At 34.4% G+C, this 27,690-nt stretch overlaps 1 protein-coding gene across 1 annotated transcript; it reads left to right on the forward strand.

Annotated features, from left to right (window-relative positions):
• The first annotated feature begins 1,060 nt into the window (after positions 1-1,060).
• On the forward strand, positions 1,061-27,379 carry LOC150108092 (phenoloxidase-activating factor 2-like). Its single transcript, XM_090415577.1, has 7 exons — positions 1,061-1,119; positions 10,046-10,250; positions 10,525-10,701; positions 18,136-18,242; positions 21,513-21,784; positions 23,061-23,221; positions 27,065-27,379. The coding sequence occupies exons 1-7, from the start codon at positions 1,082-1,084 to the stop codon at positions 27,254-27,256; spliced, it is 1,152 nt and encodes a 383-aa protein (XP_090271703.1). The 5' UTR covers positions 1,061-1,081; the 3' UTR covers positions 27,257-27,379.
• The last annotated feature ends 311 nt before the right edge of the window (positions 27,380-27,690 follow it).

A 27,690-nucleotide genomic window follows, 5' to 3' on the forward strand; every position in this document is an offset into this window, starting at 1 on the left:
TATGAGCATAAACAATTCCGAATAGCATCCTACACATGACTTTTTAACTACACTGGTGTCCAAAACCTAAGGACTGACGATTGGAACTGAAAATGTAGACAAATTAACTTGTGGCAATTTGTATAACTGGTGATTTTGAGTAGAAAGCGGGTACACATTCAAATTTTCGAAACGCACGTAAAGGGATCATGGGTTCTTAAAAAAAAGGAATCCCCTTTTTTTAACAGCGTCGACGTTGCTAGCTCCTTCTGTATTGCTGGATGTCACAGTAATTGGTAGTCATCTCTTTCAGCAGCAGTCATCTCAGAACTGGCTATTTTATGTCTTCTTTTTCGAGACGGGTAACAACTATCATACGTCATTGAAATGCTGAATTTTTTTTCTAATTTATTTATTATAATCTCTGATGAGCTGACTCCATATTATTCTTGTCTAAATACTTCATATGAAAATTTTCCATATAATCACCCAAAGACTTCTTGGACAACCAAAGAACTTACTTCAACTTATCGTTAATGAAAATAATGTTGAAAAAGTTAACGAAATTCATGAGATCACGTCGAGTGTCATGTAGGTAAAATATGTGTAGACCGGTTATAGACGTTCATCAAAATAAATAATGCAACAGTGCCATTAAGAAAAACGTGATGGCCTCATGTTTTCTAGCCAAGGCAATTGCTAATGAGTGGAACCATTAGGTCATCCTGACCTGCAAAACTGGTTCCATGGAGGGGATAGTAATCTATCACATCTACTGTCCCCGACGGGGCCCAAGAATCCGAGATAACAGCGGCAGACGAAGTTGCCACAGAATTACAAATAAAAGGACAAAATTATAGCAATACTTTCTATGAGAACGGAAATACAGAACACAAATAGGAGAAATCTCTTCCTGTCCTGGCAGGTGGGGGTGGATATTTCCAGAAATCACCACATTCCTGTCAGAGAAAGGCGGGTGATCTTTCACCACGTCCTTGAAAGAACGTGTGACGTCATAAGTCAGTGGCTGAAGAAGCCACAGTTTGCTCTGGCCAATCGACTACTTGTATAAATACTGCTGCCCCGATCGGTAGTACTTCGTATGAACTACAGCCATTCCGGGGGACGACTAATACTCAGGTGAGTGTGTTTATTTTACAGAGTTAAGTTTGAATACAGTTCTCTTTGTTACGCTTGGATCATTAACCTTCAGATATTTTTTACTCAAAGTAAGTTTTCAAACTTGTATTCAATGAAACGAAAACGATTTTTGTTTCTTTTTCCATTTGAGAATTCATAAAGAGAAGTTGAAATAAAATGAACTCCTTTTTATTCTTATCGTAAAGCAAGTTTTCTCCTAGACGATGTTTTTTAATTTCCTTCTCGAAGTCAATGGACTGTCTGTCTGTCTATGCATCGGTAGACACAGAGATTATAGATTGATTTCAGTGAATTATCGGATACAAAAAAAAAACGAAAATTGTATCTGCACCAAAGGTGATTGTCGACGATGTTCAAAATGATTGCGCCACCTATGTTTGATTGAATTACAAAGATCGTAATGATGTGCTTGGTGCTCCACTGCTAATGTCATGTTGGTAACTAATAAGGGATAAAGTACATGCTGAACTTATTTCAAGGGGATTTTTCCAAGATTTTTAAATTGTCAGTAATCTGCAATAAGAAGCGAAGTACTTGTGAATATTATGTCCGTTCAAGTGAACAAAATCTGTCCTCTCTTTGAGTTTAAGTTATTAGTGTTAGCCAAACCGTTCTTGTATAGTGCCTCTTTGATATTTTTAAAAATATCATACATGCCCAAATATTTACTAGAATACGTCAAGAGAAATGCAGTGAAAAATAAAGATGCATAATGGAATATGCATCTTATTATTATAAGGAATGTTTTCTGCTTTTAGTACAGCTTCATTTCACAATCTTATGGATGGCTGCTCGCAGCAATAATAACAATAATAATAATCTATGCTCTGCTCTATGCAATGATTTTTCTTCTGTTTAATGAATGATTGCTAAGACTATTTTGCAACCAAATGTTACTAAAATGCATGCCGTTTTTTTTGTTGTTTTTTTTTTGAGAGAGAGATAAAGAGAGAGAGAAAAAAAACATGTACTGAGATAATGGTATAAAAAATCACGAATTTCTGGTTTTTTACCTTACCAAACTTTTCCCCAATGATACTTTTGGAATTTCTAGCAAATACCTTTTTAAAATTAATTATCAATTTATTTACCTTTATTAATCTATTTCTTACTGTACGAAATTAAGCATAATGAATTTGGTTATCCTTTCGCTAAACAGAAAGAAATATCCTATTTGAATAATTCTAAAGCATTTGTGGATGCAGGTTGTTATATTTTAAATGTCTGATTATCCTATCTTCCTTGACGTATGAAGACCAATATCCTGTTGCGATCAAGTAACTTGGCTTATATACAACTAATTTTTAACAATCATAGAACGATCAATTTCATCTGGCATATTTATCAGCGTGTGTGTGTTCTCTGGCTGGTTTGTCTATTTTGCAAGGGAGAAACTCTGAATTTCGAGGAAATTTGAGATTTCTTCCGATTATATCTGCGTACATTGCTGATAATTATAGGCCATGGTAACACCTGAAATTTCGCATGCCAAGAGTGTATTGCAAAAACATTCATTTCTATGCCACAATAACTTTCTTTTTATCCCAGCTTTATACTAATTATGACCCTTAGTTTTTCATTTTTATTTAGAAACATTTCTTTAAAATGAATCTATTAATTACATTAATGTTGGAAATAACAAAATATACTTTTAATTTTTCAACTTTTTTTAAAATGTCCTGCCCCTGACATTGCTCCTCTTGGGATGCGGTTTTTCCCTTGCCTCGAGCACTTATTGCACTATCTAAGTTCAACATTCCAACATCATGAAATTGAGTGACATTACAAAAAGTTGTTTGACTTCTTATCAGTTACACCAGTGTGTGTAATATTTCCCAACGTCGGACTGGCCGCATACCATTTTGGGAGTATGACTTCTTCGAAGTACTAGCCAGTTTTAGGATAAGATAATATAGAAAATCAGAGCTATAGAGAACCCGTTATGGAGTTAATATAGTTTATTAATAAAGTACCATTTTTCAAGCGAAAAACGTTAGTTATAATAGAAAGCAAATTATTATTTCCTTTGTCCGTGATTAAATCAACAATTACTCAAACAATAGCTTTCCCAGTTGTTTTAGCACATATTGATAGAACAACAAATCATTGTGAACTTTTTTATTTAACTCATATCGGACAAATACCATAAGAATTCAATTAACAGAATTCAATATCGATAGATACTTGCAGCATACAGTATCTACTTTATTAGATTTGTGACAATAATTGCTATTTTGTGTTTTCAGCCAAATCTAAAATTCTACAACGTACAAAATTATTTGATAGAAATATATTTTTTTCAGTAGCCTTGTTAGCTTTGTCTCCTATCACGAGTTTCAGTTATTCTAGCTGCAGGTTTTATTAATAACTCACCGATCAGATCAGAAGTTTCAGGCTTTGCTATTAAGTATAGTAGAACGCTACCACTACTTGCATGTTTTCAACAAAATCTCACCAAGAATTGCCTTCTGGGACAATGCTTGCGCAATACGGAGAATTCTACTGGTTTCTTGTGAAATCCACTTGTTTTGAAAATGGCGTTACAGAGGTTAGACATCTTCATATTGTCAAGCATGAGTTGGAGAACATATCACGCATATTGGAATAAGTTTGCTTAGATGCATATTGGAATAAGTTGCTACATAACCTGTTTGCGAGAATCCGAATTTAATATAACCTTCATCCTATTTGAGGACTACTTTTACGTTCTTTTGCAGCTGATGTTTTTAAAATACTTACAGATAGTTGACACGATTTGCTAACCGTGTTTTCTCCGTCACAGAACTCGAATTTCCTCATAATTTTTAGTCGGTTGTCCCAAACGTCCCGTTTTTAGTCACTGCAATTGGATTTAATCAAAATAAAAAGGAAATTAAATACTGTCACGGTATTCTCTTAATAATAAATCAATTGGAGTTAATTGCCTTTTGACTTGTTTTCTCTATACATGATTTATTCGTCAATAACGTTTTATTAGAATATTTGCACTTTTAATTTTTTTTCTATAAAATTCTAGAATAAAGCAAGTCAGCCATCGTATTATATATTATATCAATTTGAGAGCAGGAAGAAATATATTGAATAGCATTTCTACTCTCAATCCTATAGACTATGAGAATCTCACTAAGACGTTCGTGAAAGACTTTAGGAGAGAACTGACTTCTATCGCCAAAGTGTGAGAACAAACTTGTTTATTGGGGACTTGAATTGGCTTGAAAAATTACTATGTTTGGTCTCTAGAGCAAGAGTTTCCAGATTACTTAACAACTGATCCACTCATGCTGCTATAAGTTGCCAACCTTCTGTGGTGGACAGCGCGCACGCACGCACGCGCGCGCACGCACACACACACACACACACACACACACACACACACACACACACACACACATACACACACACACACACACACACACACACACACACACACACACACACACAGCGGAATCAAAATATTATTGCCACTATCCTAATAGTTCGCAGGTTTTTCACCTCTTTTACCGCTGCATGAACTGCCGGTACCACATGGTCATGATTGCTTGCCTGGTATTCTCGGAGTATTATGGAATTCCAGGATGGAGTATTCAAATGCTGAAGTTCTCGATCCATATCATTCAGTAGATGTTCCGTACGATTCATATCCTGGGAATTTGGCGCCATGGTAACATTTGGAAGTCGCTATCCTAGCTGGAACACACCTGTACCAAGTGGAAAGAGAGTCACTATGAAGAAATGCACTTGATCAGCCACAATGGATAAGTTCTTTGTAGCTTTCATCGTACAGTCTATGGGTATTAGGCTTATGTTGGACTATAACATCTGGATAGTTTTATGGTTCAAGTTTTCTCCTAATATCTACAGTCCACGCGCCATAGGTGGAAACGAGATTAATCCAAATCAGCAACTTTTCTCCAGTCTTATATGATCCAACGATTGACTCATTTCATCAGATGTCTCTCAGATGCAAACTTTTGATGTAGTTGTCAATGATTAGGTGTAAGTATCCCATCAAGGAATGCCTACGAAGAAGGCTACATTTGACTGAGGTCTGGAAAACATTGCCATCTTTTCCCCCTCCCTCTCGGTTAAATTCCTTGGTCAACGGTTGTACAGTTTTTTGTCTATGAGCTTGCACAAGGTGGGACAAATTACGGTCATCATAAATACGAATGCAATACGAATGCCACCTGACGGACAGAATGACTGATTGTGAAAAAAAACAAAAAAAAAAAACAGGGATGATTATAATGTTTCGACTGCTGTGGTGTGTGTGTGTGTGTGTAAATCTAAAAGTTCAAATCTTGGAATTTGTAAGGACTTGCAGAAACATCTGTAAGAGGTTTTTCTCATTTGAACAGAATATGAGTCTATCAGTTTCATACGGAGATTGAAATATTTTTTTCTTACTCTAAACACAAATTAAGAAATGCAACAGACATATAAGACTAAAATGCTTTGTCCATCATAATAAAACTGCCTGTTAATAAGATTAACAGGATTACTGTTAATAGGATTACTAAAATTCTCCGCTATATTTAAATTAATAATCATTATTATAATCACTGAGTCTTATTAGGGCAAAATTGTTATTCACTGCTTCTAACAAATGAAGTAATGCACCCGACTTTGTGCTTTCTAACAATTAGTTTTAAAATTGTGGGCTTCATGACAATATTTAGACGTACAAAAGTTTTCATACAGTAGTGTTTTTAACATGTTTTTATAGGAGTCAGCTAATGAACATTTTTCGAATCAAAAGACAAAAAAAAAAGTAAATTAATAATAGAAATATTAGAAAGTTTATATTCTTAAGTTATACTTGGATTCATTAATGTTTGCTTTCATATAAAATCCACTAATGCCATTTTGCTCCAGAAAGGAAGACCACTTTTAATCCTAAATTTTGGAAATCAGAACACATTTTTCTTTTCATATTTGTGATAATATTTAAAGTTGTTTTTTTTTTATGTTTATAGTTTGTATGTTATTTTTAGTATTCTTTCACGGCTGTTTTGAATCAGATAAATTTTTAAATGTCAGATTTTGCTCGCGTTCCAGGTACCTTGATCTACACTGACAATCTAAACTCAAATGGATTATCCAAGAATTAATTATACTGGTGAAGAGCGCCATCTTTCGGATTATGTGATTCTGATGCACTAAAGATGGAATATTCTTAATAATAAAATTATGTAAATAATTTCACTTTTCAAATTCGCTGAATGCATCTTTTAAAAAATGACGAATTATATTTTTAAAAAATTAAAAAATAGCTAATTATAATTACAGATTTTTAAAAATAATGAATTATGTTTTAAACATTATCATGAAAAGCCTGCAGGTGAGAATCTTTTAGAGAACCACCTCACATTTATAATCTAAATATGGCAAAGCATTTTTAAATGGTTTAGACCAAGATTTCTCTTTCGCCTGAACTTTCGACACTATTATTTTGTAATTTAAACTGAATATTATTTGCAAATTATCATATATAATCTTTGGATAATCTGTAGGACTATATAATTATTATGTATACCAAATAGGTCTGCAGAGATATTTGACAAATTCATTGACGATGTGCTTGCAGAGGGAAGATTTCTATTTTTATTTATTTATTTATTTTACTTTCTTTCATTTTTTTTATTTATTATTATTTTTTGTTTTGTTTACTAATTCTAGTGAACGAGACCTTTAGCAAGTAAGACTTTATCAGAAAGAAATTAGTGTTTAACCTGTAATACCGAAAAAATTGACTACAGAACACAAAATTAAATATTACTTTGGAATTGAGAATATCATCCTTCATTTAGAACACCTTCAGGATTCGACTTTTGCGATGTTAAGTTATGGAGATTTATTTATTTTATAGATATTATACCAGAAATATAAGGGGGACCGAAAGTAATCAATTACTTTTAATAGTTCATTTTTAGCCTATTGTTTTTTTAAATAGCACATAAATTATTAAATTTGATTTTTATTTAAATAATAGAATTACTTTTTTATTTAAGAAATATTTTTTTTTAATTTCAGATTATTTTTTTTAATATGGCCGAATTTAAAGTTAAAGGGCACCATTTACGTCATTGTATGCTGCTTTTGTTTCACCAAGGAAAGAATGCTACCGAGGCTACCAAAAAATCATTTGCTCAACTTGTGGACACGTATTGAAGGTTAACAAATGTCAGCGATGGTTTAGGAGATTTGTAGAAAAAAATTTTGATCTTTCTGATCGTCCTCGATCTGGAAGACCTCTTACTCTAGATGACGATGCTCTTAAAACTCTCGTTGAATCAGATCCAAAACAAACCATACAAGAATTAGCAGAGAAACTTAATTCATCATGGCCAACTGTCCAAGAACACTTACATAAGAGTGGCAAGGTTCTTAAGCAGGGTGTATGGGTACCGCATGAACTGTCAGAAAACAATAAAGCACAGAGACGGGTGATTTGCAATTCATTGTTGACCAGACAACAAAATGACCCCTTTTTTGGAACGAGTCGTAACTGGTGACGAAAAATGGGTGCTGTATAAAAATATTAAACAGTGGCTTTCTCCAATTCCAAAATCTTCATCCACAAAAGGTTTTGTTGTGATTTTGGTGGGATATTCATGGAATCATTCATTACGAACTCATGGAACAAGGTCAAACTATCACAGCAGCCATTTACTGTGAACAATTAGAGCGACTACATCAAGATTGTTAATCAAACGTCCTGCGCTTGTCAATCGAAAAGGGGTAATTTTGCAGCAAGATAATGCAAAAATACATTCTGCAAGAATGATTCAAGAAAAAATTAGGCAGTTAGGATGGGAACTTCTACTACATCCTCCATATTCGCCGGATATTGCCCTTAGTGACTATCACTTATTCAGGTCCTTAGAACACAGCATAAGAAATAAAACCTTTCGTTCCCAAGAGGATGTCCAAAGGAGTTTGATATCATTTTTTGCCTCCAGATAAAAAACTTTTTTCAAAAAAGGAATTCTAAACTTAGTAGATCGTTGGAATAAGGTTATAATTAACGATGACGATTATATAATTGAATAATGTTAATTTTTTCTTTAATAAAATTTATATTAAAAATGTATTTTAAAAAAAATGATTACTTTCTGGTCCCCCTTATATACTCAATAAAAAAAAAAAAACTAGATCCTAAACCAATCTAATTTCAAAATAGGATCGTTTGCTACTGCTTGTTACGTCGACCCTGGGAAGGAAGGAATCCTGTTTTAGATTAGTTTTTAGAGTATATTAATCTTAAAAGTAAAGAAAAATTTACACTTAAGAAATATCATAGCGCTTTGATATAGGAATTAAAAGAAGCTTATAAAGTTTCTGTTGCATCATTTATTTTAATGTAATTTTTTCTTACGTTGAAAACTAAGCTATTTGAAATATACAAATATTTTCTTCATCGGCCATTTCTGTGTACTGCTGCTGGACCAAGGCCTTCCCAAAAGTTCTCCATTCATTCCTATTTTGAGATTTCTATGCCACTGAGTTCCTGCCATCTCTTTAATCTCATCCTCCCACAGTCTCTTTGTACTTCCTGTAGCTCTCTTTCCATCACTGGGATATCATTCTGATATCAGCTTTGTCCATTTTTGAGTGTTACTTCTTGCAATATGACCTGATCATTGCCATTTGGATCTTTTAATGACTGTCGTAAATGTTTCTCGATCTAGTGTGAACTCTGACACAAGTATTGTTTTTTTTCTATCTAGAATGGTAATACTAAGTAATGGTTTTTTTTTTCATTTTCCTCTGGGAATTACTCAACTTTTTTTGGTCAATTTTTAATCCAAGTCCATGTTTCACTTCCATATGTCATGACCGGAATATAAAATGTCGAATATTTTTGTCTTAAGGCAGATTGAGAAATACTTTTATTGCAAATATTCTCAAAATAATAATTCGTATGGAGTTTACAGCACTAATAGAATATTGCATTCTTATTGCATTCTTCCATCATTTTCCACTAAAAGAGTCAGACCATTAAAACCAAAACTTCTAACAAACAATAAAAAATGTTTGGTTTATTTCTTAAATGTCCTATTTCTGCAGATAGATTAGGTAAAAACAATGTATGAAAAATCAGGAAACTAATTCACTAGCGCATGTATCTCACATCCATAAATAAATTAAGACGCGCTCATCGTCTGCTTGCCAATCAGGGGAAGAATGAAATCAATGTCTGTGTCAAGAGTTTAAGGTATCAAGATGGATTTTTCTCAGATTTTTCACGAGCGATGAAAAAACCTAGAAGAGAAGCGCAAGTCTTTAAAGTGGAATTTCCTAGTATCACTACGACTGAAGAAGGAGCATTTTATGTCAAAAGCATGTTTCATATTTCTTAATATATTTGATAGTTAGTATAAAGAATTAATTCTGCAGGACACCAAAACGTGCTGATGTGCAGGAAGTAATATGTCATCTAGGACAATATGTGGTGAAAACATTGATGATTGGTGCATTAGAGATAGTAATTAGAGATAGGTTGGCCCACCATGACAATGCGCCTGCTCATAATGTTATGAACCATAATTTCTGTCCAAAATCACATTCCATGGTCTTCTCCGTTCTTTAGACGTCTTTTTCCACTTGCAACTGTTTTTTAAACATGTAGAGAGAGAGAGAGAGAGAGAGCTATGACAAAAGTTTACATCACGTTAAAAATTGTGTAGGAATTGCAGTAAAGAACAAATTAATAACCGAAATGATCATCAGTAGTATTAAAAAATACAGTTTAGAAGGTTTTTGATCATATTTCCTATGTCAGTGCATTCTTTGATCGTTAAAAATATACCAGGATTTTTTTTTAATTGATCGATGATAATAACAAAACAAAATTCACATAGCTATTGTAATAAAAACAATGGGAAAAAATATCTTCTTACAGAATGATTTCAAGGATCTGTCTACTGGTGCTGCTCTGTGTTCTAACCGAGGTGGCACCTCAAGTACAAAATGCATCCAGCTACGGAGACACCTCTAATTGTATTTGTGTCCCCTATTACCAATGTAAGGCAGGAAACATTGTAACAGATGGAACTGGTATTGTTGACCCGCGTCAGAAACCTCCGCCAGAGCAGGAATTGGGCTTGGTGAGTTTTATTTCCCTACATATTATAACCATTTAATTTATGTATAAATTTAATCTTCAATTAATGCATTTATGTAACTTATATATTCATATTTTAATAAGTTTTCGGATTATCTCTTGTAAACAATTAATGGATGTGACATATTTATTTTACACTTCTAGTCCAAACAATTTTCTTATTAAGCTAAATATCTTAATATCTTAATAATAATAATAATAATAATAATAATAATAATAATAATAATAATAATAATAATAAAATCTTCCATTTTTAGGATGTTCGCTATGTACCTCCCACCTGTGGAACCTTTCACGTATGCTGTAAGGCCCCTGAAACGACCCCTATTATACCTTATGAAAGTCGCTGCGGTAATCGTAATCCAAGTGGCATAAACAGCCGAATACTGACAGCTAATCGAGGAGAAGCAGATTTTGGAGAATGGCCTTGGCAGGTAAGCAAAACTATCTAAGATACCACATTGTGTTTTAGAGTACCAACGAAGAGCATTTTTACAGCAGTTGTAATGAAACATCTAATTTTCGTTACATTATTTTAAAATTTACTGTTTTTCTTCAAAATAAAGATAAATAAATAAATAAAAATACTAAGTAACACTGAAATTTTGTGTATTGTGAATAATTCCTATCTTTGTAGTTCGCTGGAAAAAAAAAAACTGCTTCCTTGAGATTCGATTCAACGAAAGGCATAATTGTTTTTTTATAAAGTTGCTATTCGAGAGTGCCGCCACCTAGCGGCTCATTCTGTTACTGTTTCGGAATAATTATATACCATCGATTTTGACGTTAAAGCCCGATTGCCGAAGTATCGCTTTTTGCTAGATTATTAAAATGTGTTTGCCACAAAAATATATCCCATTCATGGTATGAATAGGATTGAATATATCCCATCCCTCTCGTCCGTCCTAGGACGGGTTGAGTCCTCTCCTAATGAGGGGTTACTGGCGTAATAATGCAGCGGTTCGCCACTCCTCTGCTGCATCCCCTAAGGACGATGTTTATGTCTAATCCGGGTGTGTTCACGGGGCCGGTTTGCCTGTTTGCGGAATGAAAAACCCTAGATAAACTAGGGAGAAAAACCTTACTGCCCGCGCCCAAGACCAGCTAACTTGGCTATGGCTGAGGAAGATCCTTAAGCTCCTCGCGTCTCCGACGGGAATCGAACCTAGGACACTCCTTCCCCAGGCATATCGAAGCGCATAGCCACTAGGAATAAATTATGGAAATAGAATAAACGATGCATAGCGATCAGCGAAGAAGGGACAAGGATCTTTGCAATTCTTCCTTTTTTTTTGAGTCCCATCAGGTTGACGTTCTCAACAGATCTTTAACGTTTTAACTTTTTTTAGGCATATATGAAACAACTGTGTTCTACATTTTGTCGAAATCGATCGTTTAGAGGAATCAATACTTCAATTCTTTCATTATTATTTTATTCAACTTATTCATTATTATTCAACTTAGAACGGGAGATACTGTAGGGTCGAATGTTTGGTCCTCATAATTGTTATAAGAAGGGTAGTCAGAGATTCTCCAATACTTGGATTAAGATTCACTGCTGACTATTGGTAAATTGTTACTACTCACAGATTATGTCAAATAGTCTTGGGTAATTAAAAAAAGTTATCATCATCGAATGATTATTGAACACCAAATGAGTCCTGAGAAATGCGTTCTAGTCTTCGGTGAGTTATCATTATGGAAATGATGCGTTATTAGAAATCAGTGTTTTTAAAATTCACTTTAGAATTAAATGGGGGATACTCTTAATATAATTTCAAGAAACAAAGAAATAAACAGATCCCAACAAAGCAGAGTCAATTAACAAACCACTATGCATTATTCATATTTTTGGGTATTCATGTCAGCCTTTTAGCCATTTTTATAAACTGCATATTTTAATTGGAAATCTTATATGAGGCGGCTTTTCGAATTAATGTTTATTCATAGAAATGGTGCTTTTGTCTCCATCATAAACAACATTTACTCTCCAGGTGGAAGTCGCATTAAAAAGGCAATTAAATATGGATTTTACGTACTCAAAATGCTGTAGCAAGAATAAGAATAATTTCAAATTTATTGAGGAGGGGTTGAAAAGTACCGTCTACTGGAAATGTGAGAAGTTGAAAAACGGAAGAATTTAGTTTTGCATAACAATAAAATGATGTATATAACAAACATTCGGTATTATTTAGGGCACAGAATAATCACACTCCCAAATGATCTATTAGCTGCATGAAACGATTTTACAAGCGTTGGATTAGCTGTTCGTGTTAAACACATTTTATGTTCGTAAAACATGACGTCTTACAATACGTCATACATGTAATAAGTATTCCAGTTCTGAGATTTGTAAATATGATGATCCTAAATATAATAGATCTACTTGCATTCTGTTAAGCATATTATGTGAGGAATTAAACAAAGTTGAGCAAAGTTTCCAATCTTAAAATTAAGATTTGCATTAGTAATCATGTTTGGTAATGTGTCGCAAGCTTATCTCCTGGTCTCGTGTCGGGGGGGGGGGGGGGCATTCCCATATTATAAACCCTTACTAACCACACTAGTACAAGCTTCCAAGTGCGACGTCTTGTTTTCCCCTGCTCCCTATGTATTGAAAAATTGCTTCTGTGTCAATCTTATAGTATCCCTTTAGTAAAAACACAGTATTTTGAATGTAATATCTTTCATTAAAAATTAATAAAATGCTTCCTTAAGATAGATTTCGAGGATGGACAGCTGGCTTTAGAGAGAAGTTGTTTTTTTAGCATGGATTTATAAGGTCCTGAATTTATAAGGTCCAGAAACGTGGAAACATCTGTTCTGTTTTAGTTTTAATATTCAGTAATGCTATTAGATTTCATTTCTTTTCTCATTATCACAGCAGATAGCATACTTGTCTTTGTTAAGAGTACATAAAATTTATTTCCTTCTCAAGTTTCAGAAATTAGTGGATTGATCAACAGTTTATAATCCCTCATTCCAAATAAATAAATAAACATGGAATGTCATTGATTCAATGCACGCATAAGAAATTGAAGGGTTATTATAAAAATATAAATGGGCACTGAATCCGAGTTTTCTAATGTATCGTTTCCCAAACAGCCCGGAGTATTTCACGTGAGGTAATATAATAAAGAAAAAAAATCCCTGTTTTTTTTAATTATATTATAATTAGGAATCAACCACCTGAAGCTAGTTAGAATTCACAGGGCCACTTGTGTTGAGAACATGATCAGCTATTATTTTTTGTTTCAGTCTTTCTCAAGGACGATACTGTTTGTTAGAGAGAGAGAGAGTTTAGAATAATGTTATAATTCGATAGTTTCTAATGAGGAGTTACCACACAAAAATATGCTATATGACATGCGCTGGTGGCAGTAATTAGCAATGAACAGTGAATACAAAAGAAAAGGGGAAAAAATTGAATAGTGCTGCTCTAGTGAACTTGTGACATATACACCAACTGAATTAGAGCAGAACGGCATTTATTTAGATTAACAAAATTTAAAAAATAAAAGCCTCTTTTTGATACATATTTTAAGTCCATGTGAGGAATTAAACAAAGTTGAGCAAAGTTTCCAATCTTAAAATTAAGATTTGCATTAGTAATCATGTTTGGTAATGTGTCGCAAGCTTATCTCCTGGTCTCGTGTCAGGGAGGGGGGAGGGCATTCCCATGTGCATGTGCACAGAGAGAGAGAGAGAGAGAAATTGCACATAGCCCATTGGAGATGTTAGAAATACATAGAAGACAATAAAGAATTTTCCTGTTTCTTTGTAAGCTGTCAAGACCCAATACCGTGAATAGCAAATGATTCATCACTTGACTGGGTTCTTGAGGAAATAATTCTTGTTAGACGACTATTTTGTTGTAAACAGCAGAGGCTCAACATACTTTTGAATATGTCAGAAGGCAGGAAATATAATGCAGTCGTCCTTCTTCTAGGAATTTAAACAGAATTCCCGTGGAATAATGTTAACTGTCTTCCTTATTGCAATGAATTCATTTTTTCGATTTGTTACAAAACTAGCACCTGTTATCACTTATAGATAGATGGAATACTGTATTAAATTATGTACTATCTTGAATATAAAATAGCAACAAAATTCAAAATTGATATCTTCTGATGTGTTCCAAATTCCAATAATAGAAACTTTTGCAATAACATCTGCTCCGACAGTAACTGTTAGGTCACGCGGATCAACACTCGAAATCTTTCTCTCCTTCTATATTCTTTCTTCATAAACGCCATTCTAACAAAAGTTTTTTTCCCTAATTTCTCTTATCTGATCTTTCTACTTTTTCAAGTAAATATTTTTCATAACTATTTTTCTAACAATTATAAATTCTAAACAGTCATCAGATTTACATACTGTATTTCATCAATCGAATAAACTGGGTAATGATCAGATAATCGGAATAAAAGTGAATGTGTGGACAGTGGCTACGTGAATGGAACCCAGATCAAGAAGAATAATAAGAGGTCACCAAAGCAGGAAGGCTGACGTGAGCAGAGAAAGAGTCGAGAAGCGTAAGAGGGATTTTGGAGAGCCAGAGTGGACAGAAGAGAAATGAGATTAAGATAATTTAAAATGAAGTTAATTAGTCCATTTGCCTGTCTAAAGAACACAATTTAAGTTGGCTAACTTCCCAATTATATCATACCACTGAAATTAAAACACATGCCTTTCTACTCGATTATACAGACTGACGTTTGATGGATGGAGTATCATATATCTGTCAGCATAGTAAGATAGTGCCAACCCAATGAGAGAAAGGTATTTTCAAAAATAGAATTATAAGGTTTACTCCTTATCCAAACAGGATAAGGGGTAACCTTTTTATATAATGTATTTGTTTGATGATTCAATATACTTTGTTTTTGTTTACATGTGTCATGTCGTTTATCATTATTCTGTCTCTCTATCTACCTGAATTTGGGGATGTTCTAAAAATACGATGTCTAAATCAGTGTTCTAAATTAATTATCCACTAGACGTAAACAAAGTTGTACTATTGGCTTGTGACTATTATATACGTCACTATTAATGCTCAACTAGGGTAATCTCAAGAAAAGACATCTTGGTGACCAATGATTTTCATTTGCACTCCAATCTCATCTTTCCCCCACCCCTTTGACAATAAAGAAAATAAGAATAGCCATAAATCCCAACATTTTCTAGTCCCAATGCATTCCCAATATCCATATTTCTTATTCTGCCTTTCCTTGTTTTCTTTTTGCCAACATTGTGCTCAAAATTTTCATTTCTTCGTTTTTTTCCTGTATAGAACATATGTCTCTATTTGTTAGTCCTTGTGTATCTGCTGGATAAAACAAAAAAGTGACTTCTAATTATCAACATCTTACACTTTTTGCCTCCCAAAGTACACTTACACTATAAAAGAAGCATTGGTGCCGTTGAATTTAATATCTGAACTAATTATAACTTCTGTAATTAGTTTTAATTAGCATTATTATAGAGGAAATTTTTCTAAGCCTTTTTTCGTCCGGTTCCCGAGTTAGTCGATGTCTGGCACGGGCTAGCGGGTTTTTTCTCCCGGAAACTCGGGTTTTTCGTCCCGTAAACTCAAGAAAATCGACCGTTGAGCCCACACTATTTTCAGACATTAAAAATATTGTGTTAGGATTAGGGACCACGAGATGGCGGCACTAGATTGCCGCCTTCTTCACTGTGTACCGATGAATCAGTGATAGCCTTGGGCCAGCTATCTCTCTGATTGGCTACCAGTGGAGATTGAACTGCCCACTCAGTTTCCAAAAGTTAGATAGAGTAAACGGCCCCACCTACTCCCTACACGGGAACAAATAGGCGTTAGCTGATTTTTTTTTTATTATTGTATATGTGTAAATTCTGAGACTCATTTGTCAACAAAATTGTTAGGGTTGATAAAATAGTATGAATGATGTAAGATTTTTCGGCTTGGGATAGGAACATGGAATGATACTGTGTCTATAGTTGGTGTACATTACCGGTTAGATAGTTTTTGTTTTGTTAGAGGTAAAACTCCTTTCATCTCCGTCTGACACTGGTTATTTCATTCTCGATTAAAGAGGTTTAGAAGTTTCCCTCTTGACTTTAGCGGATTCTAACTCAGGTACTTTCAACCAAAAGCAACTGAAAATGAGAATTCACAGAAATATTACAGAAGTCAAAAGTAGGTTAAAATTAAACAAGTATTCAGGATTTCGTGCAGATGTTGCTAATTAACTGGTGCAGAGAATTAATGCTAGTTCCTGTGGAGCAGCGGCCATGAAAGTACGTGCAGAAATGACAAGCTGAAACAGTGCATCTGTGAGATAGTGGTTGAAGAGAGTCAGTGAGGGAGAGGTCGTCTATCAGTGGAATCGCTCTCCTCCGAACATTTTTAGGGAGTTTATAATGCCTATCCCAAACATGTGAAAACAATATTCTAAGGACAGATGGATTTGTACACGTTTTGCAGATAAGAGATCGACCATGGATTTAAAGTTGACTGTGGATAACTTCCTCCATTATTTTGGACACACTTAAAGTAATGGCAATCAGGGGGTATTTTGATGACAGAATTTTATTTCTTTCTTTTAGAGTTGTTTGTTTGAATATATGCTTGGTTCCACATATAAGTGCCAGTAAACTTGACAGATAAGCACCAACTGAGTATAAATTATCGTAGAGACGTTCAAGGACAGGTGTCATCGGGAATGGAAAACCTTTTGCTGTTAAGTTATTTAGTTTCTCTGATGTCTTTTTGCCAAAAGACCACTGGAGGCACATGGTTCTCAGTTGCCAGTATGCTAAAAAAGGTAATTCGCTTTGGTCATCTATGCAGGAGTTGGAGTAAAAGAGTTATGCCAGGTCAGGTTTGTCTTCAGATGCTGTAACAGTGAGGTGCCATCTGAATGAGAGAGAAAAAGAGAGAGAGAGAGAGAGAGAATGTGGAAGCACACAAGTGAGACGAAGTTGTATCTGATGGTCTTTGTAATGGCCCATAAGTACGATTTCTATTTGAACAGGAGGTGAGTTTTTTTGCTGTTGGCCCTGACCAAATTGGACCGGTTGGTCCATTGAGATCTTGAAGAAAGAAATTTAATATTTGATAAAATTCTGGACGATTTTCTGACTCATTTCCTAATTATCTTAAATTAGACCATTCAAAATTATCCCAATTTGGCCCAACATTTGCTACTGCCGGGACTGTCGCCATTTCAAAAGCGGATTTCGAACAATTTATTGATCGACATAGGCTGAATATAAGACTGCAATTTTTTGTAGCATGCACCTCGATTATTATTATTATTATTATTATTATTATTATTATTATTATTATTATTATTATTATTATTATTATTTGACACCTCTAGGAAGTCCAAGCACTCATCGAGGAGGGCACCTACTCTACAATTCCGTCTCCACCATTCAATCACCAACTAACCGCAACTACGCCAACGACATCTACCGCCGACCACCACTGGTATTTCCACAGACAATCACAAACATCCATTTCCACGGCGGATTTCGAACACGCAGCCTTTTGGCTGGTGAGCGGATACGTTATCCACTCGGCCAACCAGGCCGGTTATGCTGATATTTTCGCCTGCTTTGAATAATAAAAATCCATACATTTTATATAATATAAAAAATTCTCTCTCAAGAATATGTAAGCATATCTATTTTCAGTCAAGGAATGATATGGAGCTATATAGAGAGCAAATCGTTTGATGGTCAGATTCTGTCAAGGTAGGTTAACGTGCATAATTGATAAATAGGGCTGGTTTGATTTAAAATCCATTAGAGAAATATATTTATTTAATTTAATTTAATGATCGTTGCGAGACCATTGATTCTTCCTTAATCCTTTACAGGCTGCAATACTCAAAGCCGAAGGTACCACCGATATTTTCTTGTGCGGAGGCACACTCATTGATAATAAACATGTGCTCACTGTAGCACACTGCGTCCAAAGATTCCTGTAAGTATTAAAGTGCAAAAGGTAACAACTTTAACTAGTAAATAAATTACAATGAGAATAATTATTACTTTTTTTTGGTCACATAATTGTGGCTATGTAGATAAATAAAATCATCAATTAGAAATCTTAAGAGAACATAATTTTACATCAAATAACTTTGCTTTTATAAAATTTGCTTAAAAAACATACATTTCGTTTAATTGATAAAGAATAGACAAAACAATTATAATCGGTATTCTACTCAGAGTCGTTTTACCACTAAACGATACAGTGCATGCAGAGTGAATATATCATTGTTTGTTAGTATAAAATTACAATATATATATATATATATATATATATATTGTATATATATATATACAATCAGAAGTTCTATAGTTCAATCAGAAGACACAATATCCTTTGGAGTAGAGTTTGCGTTTTGAAACCTATACATTTTTCATTCCCTTTAAATTACCAACAATGCATTTGCTCCGCTTGCTTTGTCTTAATCAGAACTCATTCTTCTCAGCAGTTCTGTTAGTGTCCCTGATAGCAAGGAATATGACGGGGAAATGTATATTAGAACGTCATAAATAGAAGGGAAGTGCGCTGTTTACATCAGTGAAGGTGAGAAGGCATAATTGTTATAAAAACAATTTCTGATTGTTAATAAGACCTGAAGTCATTTCAATCTGTTATGAAGAACCGAGGCAGTTTTTTTTTTCCTTTCTTTTTTAAATACTGTCGCAAGGTCGTGTGACATTTTACTTTCAGAATTCCCATTCAAAAGATGCATTAATTCCTTATATATATTGTCGTATGTATTCATTTTAGAGTGCCATTGAAGTTGTTTGTTCTCATTTCAGAACGACTTGGAACTCAATAAAATATTATAAATTTAACATGGTTGAATAATAATAACAATGATAATATTGGAGATTTTAAAAGAAAAAGAAAATATTTGATACTTATTATAAAATTCTTAAGTGTATGAATTGTGTTATCCCAAAGAAGATATACCGAATTTGCATAACACTCCATGTTTTTAGTTTCTTTGTTTCTTCTTATAAAGAAACAAACACAAAGGCATAATTGTTTTTCTTATTATATTTTTTATTTCTTTACATATCTACCTTATAGATATAAAATGATAAGTCTTTTTGTGAAACGTTTTTGTGTCACGTTTTTTGTTAAGTTATTTGAAACGTTTTGAAACTCAGGGGCTAGCCTGAGTGTCGAATCTTCAAAATTCGAGTCATCAGAATTCAAGGAGAACCGGCCTACCAGTCCGGAACTCGGGGGGGCGCTGTATGCGCCGGGGGGGAAGTCCCCTCTAGTGTATATATATATATATATAACCAGCCTTTTACTTAAGGCTGAGGAAGCAAATCAAGCTTGGATGATATTATATATATATATATAATATCATCCAAGCTTGATTTGCTTCCTCAGCCTTAAGTAAAAGCTCGTTATATTCCAGTAACTCGAGCCCTGCCCAAAGGCCTATGAGTTGGAAATACTTTCTGAATATGAATGCTCTGCCGAATAAAGCAGCCTTTTGCAGCTGCCCGGTTTTTAATCCATCTAACTCGAGTGCTTCTAGATGTTTTTTCAAAGTTTTGGAGATGGCGCCTAAAGCATCTATTATTATGTAAACAATTTTCGTTTTCTTTTGGCAAATTCGTTCAACTTCGACTTGCAACTCATGATACTTTGTAATTTTTTCAGTTTCTTTTTCATCAATTCGGCTATCTCCTGGTACTGATATTTCGATAAACTAAACACCCTTGTTTTCACTTTTTTCAACCACTGTGATATCGGGTGTGTTACATTCCAAACTTTTGTTAGTCTGGATTTTGAAATCCCAGAGTATTTTAGTTTTTTCATTCTCAACCACTTTTTGGTCAACTTTATGCTTCCAATAGTCTTTAGATACCTTAAACCCGTACTTTTTACATAAATGCCAGGGAATTATCTTAGCTATATTATCGTGCCTTTTACGGTACTCAATTTGTGCAATTTTGCTGCACCCACATATAATGTGGTCTACCGTTTCTTCCTTTACTTTGTACAATCTGCATTTACTGTCTTCTTGAATTTTTTATATTTTTGCCTTCATGACATTGGTGTTAATGGTATGTTCTTGTGCTGCAAATATTACCGACTCTGTTTCTTTCTTTCTTTAGTGCGCCATTTCTCAACCATTGCCAGGTCAAGTTGCTGTAATTGCTGTCCTCTATGCTGTGAAGGTATTTTCCATGCAATGCCTTATTTTTCTATCTTTCAGTTCTCACTTTTACAGTACTTGGCTGGTCTTGTACTCCAATTTTATCTCTATGGGTTTGAATAAACCCTCTTTCCTTACCTCAGAAATGTTTGCGGCAGATAATCATTCAGATTTCGTTTGTTTTTCTTCTTCAACAACTTGCTTTACTTGTAATAATCCTCTGCCTCCTTTTTTTTTGCGTCATGGATAGAGGCTCTCAATGTCACTGCGAGGATTGAGGGAATGGTGCATTGAATTTTCGAGTTTTTCATTCAATTCTCCACCTCTAGCTGGGTCCATTCAAAAATGCCTGCTGAATATCTCAGAACAGGTATGGCCCAGGTGTTAATTGCTTTTATCAAATTTCCAGCATTAAGCATTGACTTAAGGAGTTTTCTTAGCCGCCTTATGTATTCTGCTCTAGTTCTTTCTTTGATCTTATTGTGCAGAATTTCTGATGCTTCTAAACATTCCCAGATATTTGTAGCTATCTTTGAATTTTATTGTCTTGATATTTTCATCATTGAGCAGCTCGATTTGGTTCAGATCTTCAAACTTTCCTCTTATTATTCCAGCAATGGTACATTTGTCTAAGCCAAAGTCCATTGATATATCTTGACTGAATATATGCACAGTATTAAGCAATGATCCGAGTTCATTCTCTGATTTTGCATACAGCTTCAGAACGTCCATGTATAAAAGGTGAGATGTCTTTGAATATTTTGCACAGTTTGATAACCATAAGCAGTTTTATTTAAAATGCTAGTTAAGGGGATCAATGACAAGATAAACAATAAAGGAGATAATGAGTCTCCCTGAAAGATACCCATTTTTATGTTAACCTCGCTAATCTCTTCTCTGTTCAGAACCAACATTGTTTTCCAATTTTTCTTGATGGTTTGCAAACATTTTTATATGTTTTCGCGTTTTAAAATATATAAATATATATAAGAGAGAGAGAGAGAGAGAGAGAGAGAGATGATTGTTCTGTAACTGATCAAATACATTATTATTTTTAACAGCGAAGAGACTCCATACCCCATTAAAGTTCGACTGGGAGAATGGAACACTCAGAACGAAGATGAGTTCATGGAGCATCGCGATTACAGTGTAGAACAAATTATTATCCATCCAGACTATAAGAGCAACAACTTGTTTAATGATTTGGCTATTTTGAAACTGGAAGGCACAGTGGTCTTCAAACCAAACATCGACAAAATATGTCTACCTAAGAATGAAGATATCTTTGTAGGAAGCGAATGTGTTGTTACCGGATGGGGCAAGGAAGCTTATCGTAAGTACCTATCACATTATACACCAGAAATAATTACATTTGCATTTGTTTTTTTTTTCCTTCCATCTTTCTCTTCTCTATTTCGCAGACTTTTTTTACAACTGAACTTTTGGCGATACTAAAGAGAAAATCTCTCGATTGTTTTCTTTTTAGTGCAATAAAAAGCTGTCATGTTGGGATCAGATCCTCGCGGGAATCCTGAATGCTCAATTCGTGCTACCAGCGAAATACCAATTATGCGGTCCCTGTAATTTGAAGAAAAAATAAATAAATAAATAAATCTAACTCGTAATTGTTATTATTTATTTATTTATTTATTTTTGTGCTGTTCCTGTAGATTTTGCTGCATTATGGGAGAGTGTAAGCAAAGGTTGGTTGAATGGTAGAGTCTCTGCTACTAATAGCTCACGCAAAAAGTTAAACGAAACTGAGCGGTGTTAGTAGTTGGAAGGGAATGAATCGTTTGATGCTGTGGACTCTGTGCTGAGGACTGGGCATTCTCACAGGGTTAACTTCGGCCTATAAACTGACGTATGTCAGACCTCTGTGTCCTCGAGGCACGTGGGGATATGATTTCGTGAGTTGTTGCAACAATTGCAACGATTCTTCCTCCATATCTGTCACAGCCAATGATTGATGAGGTCATTGATACTTGTAAATGATCACTTAACGTGGTACTTGGCACTTAACATGTTTGAATATCTCTACACGGTCATTACCACTCAATCATTATATTCTTCTGTTGATTTCATTGCTTAAAATATTCCTCGGATTCCTCTCATTGAAAGCTGGATATCTGGTAATTATTCTACTATTTACTTGGGCATATAACCGAACTCTATAGAATTTTGCTGATGATGTCATCTGCTAGGAAGAACATGCTTTTAAACCCTTAATAAAAAACAAATTACAGTCTCATATAGAGATGTTAGAATTACTTAGACAAATGTTAAGTTACCTAATCAGGATAGGAGAATTATCTTTTGGTTTTGATCTATCCTTAAATTAAATATTTGCCAAAATGTAATGTAGAGTTTGCTCTTCATGCAATAACTGTCGAAAAAATACTGTCCAGAAACAGCTTTAAACAAGAGAAACTTATAATGCTTTTATTTTTAGGATAACTTAATGATTTCAGTAAACTACAAAATCAGATTATTTTACTCTTTGTTTTTTTTTCTTGTTCGTCAAAGGAGTGGAATTTCAATTTATGCATTAAAGAATCACATCCATCATCTCACCCATTCCATAATTTAACCATTTATTTCTTCTCTAGGAGGAGGAAGTTACTCCAATATTCTAAAGGAGATTCGCTTGCCAATACTCAGCAATGATGATTGCCAGACTAAATTGAGAAAAACTCGTTTGGGACCTTACTTCGAACTCTTTGAAAGATTCATCTGTGCTGGAGGAGAGGAAGGTCTCGATTCGTGCAAGGTAAGAATGCAATATTATACAAAGTTTAACATGATCTTAGCTGCGTTCTTATCTGACATGGTAACAATCTTGGTTCATTTTCGTTGTTGTAATGTTGTTCTTTTGTTTTGAAATAAAAAAAATCAGCTAACGCCTTTTATTCATGTGTAGGGGAGTAGACGAGGTCATTTTTGTCCTACCTCACTTTTGAAGACTGAATGGAGGATTTCAATCTCCACTGGTAGAGATTCAGAGATAGCCAGCCCAAGCAGTGAAGAGAGACGGCTCAACAAGTGCCGCCATTTCAAGGTCCCTAACCCTAACACAATATATTTAATGTCTGAAATAATGTGGGTTCTACGGTCAATTTTCTTGAGTTCAAGGGACGAAAATCTCGAGTTTCCGGGAAAAAAAACCCGTTTCCCCGTGCCATAGATCGATTAACTCTGGTACCGGTCGAAAAAAAATGCTCAGAAAAATTTCCTCTAGTTATCTACTAGATTCGAAACAAAGTCTTCCTTCGTGCGGTCAAGGGCTGTGATGTGCACACGCTACATCCCCTGAGTTACACAGCCTCTTTGTTTTGGAATTGCAGATAATAATTACCAGTTGTTTCCAATTAGATATTTACACAGCCTTAGGAAGCCAATTCGATTTTGAGTTGAACGGTCATTTTTAAGGACAAATAGGGAAACAAAACTTTCCAAATGTTAGTAAGCAATGACCCAACGAAGTTTAATAAAACTGGATTTTAGAATATCTGTTCAAATCTGTTGAATTTCTTAATTTTGCATGAATAGGGCCATTTTAGGGGTGGCAATAAAATTTGAAACAATACAAAATTAGTTGTTCACAGATGATAATTAAACGAACTACATACAGTAATCATAAGGCAATAACGTGTCTAGATTCAACTGGTGTAATAAATTAATCTGTTCTTCATTAACTTAAAACCATAATTGTGGGTAATCGATGTTTCATGAAGTCATGACACATCATTCATTGGGACATTTGCGAAGGGGGAAGAGACGTCAAAACTGACTAATGAATCATCTTTTTCCACCAGTGTGTGATGTCAAAGACATTATATCATCTTCATTAACAATGAAGATTATAGAGAATTTTTTGTATAATAAATAACTAATAATAATATTTTTATTGATCTCAAAACTATTTACATATATACAATAATCGTCTTAGGTGACATTCCAACTGTAGATTAGGTTAATTTTCCATATATTTCAATAAAGGTAATTCAACAGTTATTTTAAATCGAAATACTTATTCCGAAAAAAATGAATGTAATAGTCTCGAGCAACAGTACCTATCAACTTGTAAATAGGTGCTGTTGTTAATAACTTGTTAATGACCCTACCAATCGAATAAAAACGAAAACGGAGAAGTAACTTAAATCAGTCACCACGTGGCCCGAAGATACTGTTCGGGCCATGTGGTGACTGATTGTGTAAAAAATACACCATCAGTGCGGAAGTAAAAAATTACTTCCGCACTATGCTCGTTCCCCGATAATTTATGTCTACCGGATTATCACCTAGCCATTATCAACTAGGATTATCAACTAGCGTCAACACTCAAGTAGTTGGTAGATCATTTCCACTCCTGTATTATAAACACACAACACTTTGTAAACAAAATCAAAGACATCACACTGGGAAAAAAATGATTTATTAGTCAATTTTGACATCTCTGTCCTCTTCACAAATGTCCCAATCAATGACATAATCCTTCTATTACAGGACAAATTCCCTCCCGATATCACAGCGCTCTTTACTCATGTACTATGTTCTGGCTATTTGGCGTGGCAAAACACTTTTATCTACAAATAGAAGGCACAGCCATGGGCTCACCATTATCCCCAACCCCATTGCTAACTTTTATATGGAGGATTTTGAGCAACGTGCTCTAGATTCCTCTCCTTTAAAACCCGAATTCTGGCTTAGATACGTTGACGATGTTTTTGCCATCTGGGCCCCAGTCGCCAGACATTAGACACTTTCGTCAGCCACCTAAACAAACAACACAAACGTATACAGTTCACAATTGAGATTGAAAGCGGAACACACTTCCGTTTCTAGATACACTTGTCACACGTCTTCCTTCTGGCAGGCTTTCCTTCACTGCTTACCGGAAACCGACACATACTGGCCAATGTATACATAAATTCCTACCACCATCCAACACAAAAACCAGGGAGCATTAATACACTAAAAAAACAGGACTTTGAAGATTTGTTCCAGTGAACAAGCATTTAAAAATAATCAGCAATATCTTCCTAAAAAATGGTTACAGCCAAAATAATATCAACAAAATTCTCTTCAAGACTTCACTTGAAGTCTTGTAGAGAATAAAACGAAACAAGAGAATAAAAAGAAACAACAAAAAGAAACAACACTAGAATAAAACTGTAACCATGCGATACATTAATGGGATATCAGATGAAATAAACGGAATACAACAAAAATACAACCTTAAAGTCACCTTTAAACCTCTTGCAAATTTAAAGAACTTACTCAACTCAACCAAGAATCCACTCCCTCTGCTGGCTCACTCTGGAGTATACTGTATTCATTGCACCTGTAATTTGTCCTATATAGGGGAAACAGGACGCACAATTCCTATCAGAAGAAAGGAACATAAACGACACAATAAATATAATAACTATAGTCAAACTGGTCTTTCTGATCATGCCCTGAACTTTACATAGAACTGACTGGAAAAGCACTTGTTGTTTACATTCATATTTTCATACCAAAACATGGTATGAGCATAAATTTAAGGAGGCCTGTGAGATTCTTATCAATCACCCTAATCTTAACAATAATAACTAAAAATCCCAAGAATATGGAAGGCACATATTCTACCTCTAGTGAAAATAAAATAAAATTTTATTTTCACTAGAAGTCAGACATTAGAATAACCTTTGATCAAATCGTGGTCTCTTCAGCATACTTTTTGAAATGTAATTTAGCTTGTGTCTGCATATCTATGTGTATACTTCAAATAATGACCTTGGTGTGAAGGTCGAAACGTCAGGAAATTAAAATAATTATTTATAACACGGTTGCGGAGTCCATAATTTGTGTAAAATGAATGCTGGTTAATATCGTGCATATAAATGTTGTATAGACATTTATATGCACGATACTCCTTTCTTAAATGCACACAAACTTTATTTCCCCTGATACTCTCTTGTCCTTTCGCCAACTTCCATATAATGAAAAATTTTATCAACTGATATCCCATAAGTTTCTCTCAAAAGTTTATAAATTTCTATCACATCACCCTCTTTCTTCTGTCTAGCAGTCCGCATACTCTCAATCTGTTCTCGTAATCTTCACGTAATCGCTAGATAATCTTCGTAACTGTTCGTTGCGATCTTTCACTACTTCTTTATTTCTTTGGAAACAAAGAAATCAGATCTGCCCACAGTAGTCCAAATGCGTTCGTATTAGGGCGTTGTAAAGAACAAAATGACTTCCGTATCTTTACATGTGGATTTTTGTTTGGACATCGTAATTATCCCCTGAGTTGTATTTGCAATTTTTTTGATGTGACCGTTGAACTTCGATTTTCAGTCCGCCATAACTCCAAAATCTCAATTACTGCAAGCATAATCTTACCAATATAATATGTTGTTGGTTATCGCATCAAGCCAAAGCACATAGCTTTACACTTACTAAAATTGAATTGCTAGCCAATATCGTTTGCCCACACTTCCAGCTTATCGAAATCACCCTGTGAATTCTGTATATCAGTAGCATCTCTGATTTTCCTGTCTATCATTGTGTCATCACTGTTTAATTAATCTTATAATTAATAGCTCTTCTTTGTTCATTGTTATAGGGAGATGGTGGCGGACCTCTGGTGTGCTTCAGCGTTGAATATAATGCCTATATCTTGGCTGGAATTGTCGCCTGGGGTGTCGATTGTGGTAAAGCTAATCATCCTGGTGTTTACGTGCGTATTCAAAGCTACCTCGATTACATCACTCAAGTGACTGGTCAAGATCTCGAAGTATATCTACCTAAAGTATAAAATGCAATTTTTCTGTTGGTGTTGTTGATGTTTATTTTTTGTCATTCGATCTTTCATTTTTATTCGCTTTCAGCTTTCATAATGAGGATAAATGTAACACGTTTGTCAAAAATAAAACCATTTACAATACTTGCATTTTGAGTGTGTATATGTGATTACGCAAGAACCTGTTATATTTGAAATGGCGAAACACTAGATACTAGCGGAGGAAAGTTCCCTTTTAGCAGAAATAAATATCTAAATATTTCAATCCAACCATGGAGATAATTTAAAATCATATGAAAAATATTATTTTAAATTATGTTCATTTAGTTTTCGTTGCATAGTCTACTGTAAACTAATGACGTCAACAAAAAAAAAATATATTAAATTTTACTTTTCATTTAAGCATATTTTCATTTAATAGAGTATAAAGTTTACCTTTTTTTTTTTTT

This window comes from Typopeltis vanoorti, chromosome 3 (assembly GCF_054136105.1).
Source record: "Typopeltis vanoorti isolate ZY-2024b chromosome 3, IOZ_Tvanoo_1.0, whole genome shotgun sequence".
Classification (NCBI taxonomy): Eukaryota; Metazoa; Arthropoda; class Arachnida; order Uropygi; family Thelyphonidae; genus Typopeltis; species Typopeltis vanoorti.